Below are 5866 nucleotides of genomic sequence, written 5' to 3' on the forward strand. Positions count from 1 at the left end.
GCCCGCGTACCGAAAAAAAAAAAAAAAAAGAGAATATGTGAATAAGCAGTAGAGCTTATTTATCCAAAAATATTTAGTGGTTGCTGGGGTGCAGGCACTGTGTTAGGTAGGCAATGAGATGATGAACAGAAAAAGACAGCTGAGTCTTGCAGGGGAGAGAGACAATCAAAATCACACAAATCCATAGTAATCCACTTACTAAGTGATAAGAAAAAGTACAGAGTGTTATGACAGCTATGTCAGAGGGCTCTAATCCAGTCTGGCGGGTCAGGTAATGTGATGGCTAAGAACTCAAGAGTTCAAATCCTACCTATGCCACTCACTAACCTGGATTAGTTGTTTACCTCTCTGAACCTCAGTTTTCTCATCTGTAATGACAGACCATAAGATTACCTATCTCACAGAGCTGTAATAAGTATTAAATGACAGTACCCATGAACCACTTGGCACGGTGTCTAAATACCATTCAATATGTGTTCCATAAATATTTGATTATTTGGAGCTGTTCCCCAATTCCCCCAGTTTGGGTTAGTTGCCCAAACTAACCACCCATGCTCTCACAAGACCCTCTACGTATCATTATTACAATATCTACCTTATTTACCGCTATCATCTATTTATTTACCTTTCTTTCTCTCATTAGACTGTAGGCAACTTGAGGGCAGGAATCACGCCTTGTGTTTCTTTTATTCTTAACTCTCTACGCATTGTCTAGCTAGCTCACAGCAGGGCCTACTTCAATGTTGGCAAAAGAAATATATTCACTCTTCCCTTTGCACTCATTTTTATGTTACTTGTTCCTTTAAACAAGCCATCTCAGGATCTTTACATTTGCTTTCCCACTGCATAAAGTATTCTATTTACTTATTAAGAAAACTCTTCCCCAGATTTTTTAGTGCTTGCTTCTTAGTATTCATTGTCCCTGCTCAGTTATACCTCCCAACAGCTGTCACATGACCACCTTGTCCAAAACAGCATTCCACCCCACACTTTGAGTCACTCTCTATCCCTTTATTTGTATTTTATTCTTAGTACTTACTACCTGAACTTGCATTACTGATTTGTTTACTCCTGCAGTCTGTCTTCCCTAGAATATAAGTTCTGTGAGGATAAGAGGTTTGCCTGACTGATTCAATACTGTAAAACCAACCCTAGCCTGACACATGGTAGACTTTCAACACTTGTGATTTACTAACTGGATGAATGGAGTCAAACGTTTTGGGCTTATACCAGTTGTTTTTAGTAAACCATGTACACCCAATACATAGGAGGGATACAAAGACAGTAACAAAGAAGCCAAAATATTTACTTATGTTTCATTTCTCTTGTCTTTACCTTCTGTTGGAAGAACCAGTCAGTAAAATGATCAAAAGGCAGAGTTTGGACAAACCAGTAAACACGAAATCTGGCCTGGATTATGATTAGAACACACCCTAGCCTTCCAGGGGGTCTTAATTTTGTTGTTCCCTGTAAAGGATGATATTCCCATGAGGTACACTCCTATGGTGGGGGTGGGCTGCATAAGCCAGCAAAAAGTCTACCTCAGTGTTTCTCAACTGGGAGCAAAATATCTACAATGTAGACATTTGACAATGTCTGGAGACATCTTGATTGTTAGAACTTGGGAGGTAGGGGGTAGAAAGGGGTTTGGAGGTTGCACTGGCATCTAGTGGGTAGAGGCCAAAGATGCTGCTAAACATCTTAATATGCGCAGGACAGTCCCATACAAGAATGAATTATCCAGTCCAAAACATCAGTAGTGCCACTGTGGAGACATCTTAGTCTATCCTTTCCCCTTTACTAAAGAAAGTGTATTAAATGCAAGTGATATTATTAGATACATAACCTTAAATACACGAGTTTAGAAAGTTAAATCAGTATGACTTTAAATCTTTAGTTAGTAACACCAGGACTGTAACAAATCAGCATGTCCAGTCCCTGCTGTTTAGAATCCCTGGTAGATTTCAGAGATAACAGTTCACCTGGAAACTTGAGACCATCTCTAGAAACCAAATTAGCTAAAACTCAACAAAATCAGAAAGCTATGTAAGTCAAGCTATTTAAAGACTGCACTCTGCCCCTGCAATTTTAAGGAAAAATAATTTTTTGGCCACGCCACGCAGTTCCCCCAACCAGGGATTGAACCCACATCCCCTGCATTGGAAGCGCTGAGTGTTAACCACTGGACCACCAGGGAAGTCCCTGCCACTGCACTTTTAAGCACATAATACCCACAATATCTCTGATATTTTTCCTTTGTGTCCTTTTCCAATTCCATCTTTTCCACAAAGCCTTTCCTCATAACTCGACTAGTCTTTGTCACACTTCTCCCATCTGGAGAGCACTCAATCAAATGTTTTCTGCCTGCAACATTTACTAAAGAACACGCTCCATTTCATTCAGCTCATTCCATCTAATTCTTTTTGCACTTAAGGTTAGTACTACACAATAAGCATTCTGTGTGGTTCTTTGTTTCATATCTGTATGCCTTGTACCCCATCTTCCCTGAAGCCAAAGACTGTCAGATTTCCTTCTGTATACACACAAGCCCTAGGATAGACCAAGGCACCCAAAAGTAATTCCCAAAAGAATTTTCTGATTCAAATATGTTTAGGATTCATAACTGTCATCAGCCAGAAAAAACGTATGTGAGGAGAATGAAGGGTGTTTAGGGAACTCAAGCGTTTGTACTAACATAATTACTTTCTTTACCCTCTGTAACACTCAACTTTTCCTGTTGCGTTCGTGCGCATGGCAAGTTTTTCTATTTAGATGGGGCAGCAAGGTCGACAACTAATAGGAGTTACGTAACTCCTTGGAATCTCCCCCTTAAGCATCTTCCTCTTAAAGGCGGGGACCACTTTACTTGCGGTTGCCAAGGCAACCGGGACAGCAAAAATCCGAAGTGGTTCCATCTACGGGAAGAAATTCTAAGGCCCAAAGTTAAAGTGCGGAGCAGCGGCGCGAGTTAGTAGACTGCGGCCAGCACTATGGCTGATTTTAAATCTCCGTTCAGTGCCGCGCCCCCCCCTTTGTTTTCCCGGGAATCCTTGTTTAGGGACAGAGACAGGAGAGAGACTTCGGCAGGCGAACGGCAGTAAGCCAGGCGGTCGCCTCCCACCCGCTTCACTCTGCCAAGACAAATAAGCCACTGCCCTCCACACTCCCATCGCGCCCACCCGAGCTGCGGACACGAGGGAGCTCTCTCCACACCCCCAAGATGCTTAAGCGAAAACACATGCGACTCCTCGGCATCTTAAGCCAGAGAGCTATTCCCCACGCCGCGGCTTTCGGTCCTAGTGAGGGGGCGAACTCAACCCGGGAAGCCGCTCAGGAAAGACCCCAGCTTCGGCTAGGCCTAGTCGCCCCGGGGGCCGGAGAGAGGGCCTAGCCGTAGCCTCGGCCTATGTGGCTCTGTGACCCGAGCCGGGTCACTGCCCGGAGAGTGTGGGAAGAGAAATGAAAAAGCTGGGTACTCCCAGACCCTTCCGTATCGAGGACCCAAATCAACAACTCACCTGGTGAGCGCCATCTTCTTCCGCTTCTTCCAGCGCGAGCGACAGCACCGCGGGGCGGGTCTTTCCCGGCAGAGAAGTGGGGAAAGGAAGGAGCGCGCGGTGCGCAGGCGCCCTTGCCGAATGGTCTTCTGGGATTTGTAGTTCTTTGAACAAGACTACAATTCGGTTCTCTTCTAACTGGAGTTATCACGGGATAAGCGCTTCAGTTAAGAAAAAGCAAATGCATCTCTTCCACTGGTCCCAAATACGAAAGCCTTCCGGGGGCGGCAACGTTAAATAAAAAAGTGGGAAATCGTGAGACTGGCGAATGCAGAATTATTGGACGCTGTGAAAACATTCACACTCAAAAATTTTTACACGCTTTCTTTCTCCACACTCCACCTCCAAAACACTCTCCGGGGTGGAGGTATTGTGTGATCCTTAGTAAGTTACCTTAAGAACACTCCTTATGTGTATTATGTATGTATGTTTTTATATACGTAAGTGTTTTAGATAGATTGTCTTTTACATAGATTATGGATTAAACACAGTCTTTGATGAAGTGATAGGATACATGAAATCTGCTTCAAAATATTGGGGAGAGGGAGGTGGGTGGAATATATGGTAGATGAAACAAGAATAGCTATGAGTTTTGATCACTGTTGAGGCTAGATAATGGGGAAATGGATATTTATTATATTATTCTCTCTACTCTTGTATACGTTTGAAATCTTCCATGATGTAGAAACGAACTTTTTTTTTTTTTTTTTTTTTTTTTTGCGGTACGCGGGCCTCTCACTGTTGTGGCCTCCCTCTCCCGTTGCGGAGCACAGGCTCCGGACGCGCAGGCTCAGCGGCCATGGCTCACGGGCCCAGCCGCTCCGCGGCATGTGGGATCTTCCCGGACCGGGGCACGAATCCGTGTCCCCTGCACCAGCAGGCGTGACTCTCAACCACTGCGCCACCAGGGAAGCCCGAAACGAACTTTTAATAGCAGTATAGCACACATACAGAAAGGTGCATGCACTCAGTGTACAGTTCTCTGAATTTTTCCAAACCACACACACTAGTTTGAGCAGCAGCAGAAGCACCCCACATCCAAGATCACTTGATTTCTGGTGTGACAAGATGTTCAAGGCTAATTTAGTACTTTTTCTGCCCCAGACCTTGAATGAGTCCTTTATCCAAGAAGGTTTTCTTTAAGTGGAAAGTGATATTTAAAGAAAACAATCTGGATGTTACAAATGCTCATCGTTACTGGGCAATTATTGTTTGTAAGCCTTTTCAGTGGACAGAGCTAAAAAATTCACATATACACATAGTTTTTGAGAAAATGCATCATGCATTTATACTAATATTCCAATCCAAGTTTAGGATTATACAGATTTTACTTTGATTTTATATGTGTATCTCTTCTGAAAATCTCAGTACCTAATGGTGTTAACATAATTACTCATTTACCTTATCCTACTATATATATAATGGTTTCAGAATAACATTTCTAATATGATTACTAAACATATGCCTAATGATAATAGTTTCTGAATTTTTTTTTCAAGTCTTTTCTGTCCTCAGGGTGTATCTCTCTAGGCGTGTACAGTCAAGTTGCATTGCTTTAAAGTGACTTGGAATAATTCCTCCGTGTGTCATTATGCCACTAGCTTGATACCCAGTTAGGTCTGAATATTTCATTTTGCTTTGGATTTTTGGGAGCTGCTTTTTAAAAAAAAAAAAAATAGTTTTGTGAAACAGTTATATGGTTTCAAATCCAAAATTTACCAAGCAGGTAGTACATTTAGAGAAGTCTAGATTATTTCCCTGTCTCTTCCTTCTTTTTCCTTTCCTCACCCTGTAGATAACGTTTAAAAATATTTTTTATAGTTTATCCTTCCACTTAAAACTATACACAAATAAGTATATATATATTTTTAAATAAAGTTATTTATTTAATTTATTTTTTGGCTGCGTTGGGTCTTCGTTGCTGCGTGCGGGTTTCTCTAGTTGCGGCGAAAGGTGGCCAGTCTTAGTTGTGGTGAGCGTGCTTCTCATTGCGGTGGCTTCTCTTGTTGCAGAGCACAGGCTCTAGGTGCACAGTCTTCAGTAGTTGTGGCATGCGGGCTCCATAGTTATGGCTTGCGGGCTCTAGAGCGCAGGCTCAGTAGTTGGGCATGGGCTTAGTTGCTCCACGCATATGGGATCTTCCCAGACCAGGGCTTGAACCCATGTCCCATGAATTGGCAGGCGGATTCTTAACCACTGCACCACCAGGGAAGTCCCCATATATATATTTTTTATACTTCTTTTTCTTTCTTAGACAAGTAGCAGATACCATACACACTTTTCTTCACTTTGCTTTTTTCCACTTGTTA

General features: G+C 42.7%; 1 protein-coding gene across 2 annotated transcripts in view; it reads right to left on the bottom strand.

The window, feature by feature from the left end:
• SNW1 (SNW domain containing 1) overlaps positions 1-3605 on the bottom strand; it is a 34971-nt gene extending 31366 nt beyond the window's left edge. Inside the window, exon 1 of one of the 2 annotated variants that reach the window (XM_007459781.1) lies at positions 3519-3553. In XM_007459781.1, the coding sequence (XP_007459843.1) occupies positions 3519-3532 (14 nt within the window). In that variant the 5' untranslated portion in view covers positions 3533-3553. Of the gene's footprint in view, positions 1-3518 lie in introns of both variants that reach the window. The other variant, XM_007459782.1, reaches the window with a different exon arrangement.
• Between the last annotated feature and the right edge of the window lie 2261 nt (positions 3606-5866).

This window comes from Lipotes vexillifer, unplaced genomic scaffold (assembly GCF_000442215.2).
Source record: "Lipotes vexillifer unplaced genomic scaffold, Lipotes_vexillifer_v1.1 scaffold39, whole genome shotgun sequence".
Taxonomy (NCBI): Eukaryota; Metazoa; Chordata; class Mammalia; order Artiodactyla; family Lipotidae; genus Lipotes; species Lipotes vexillifer.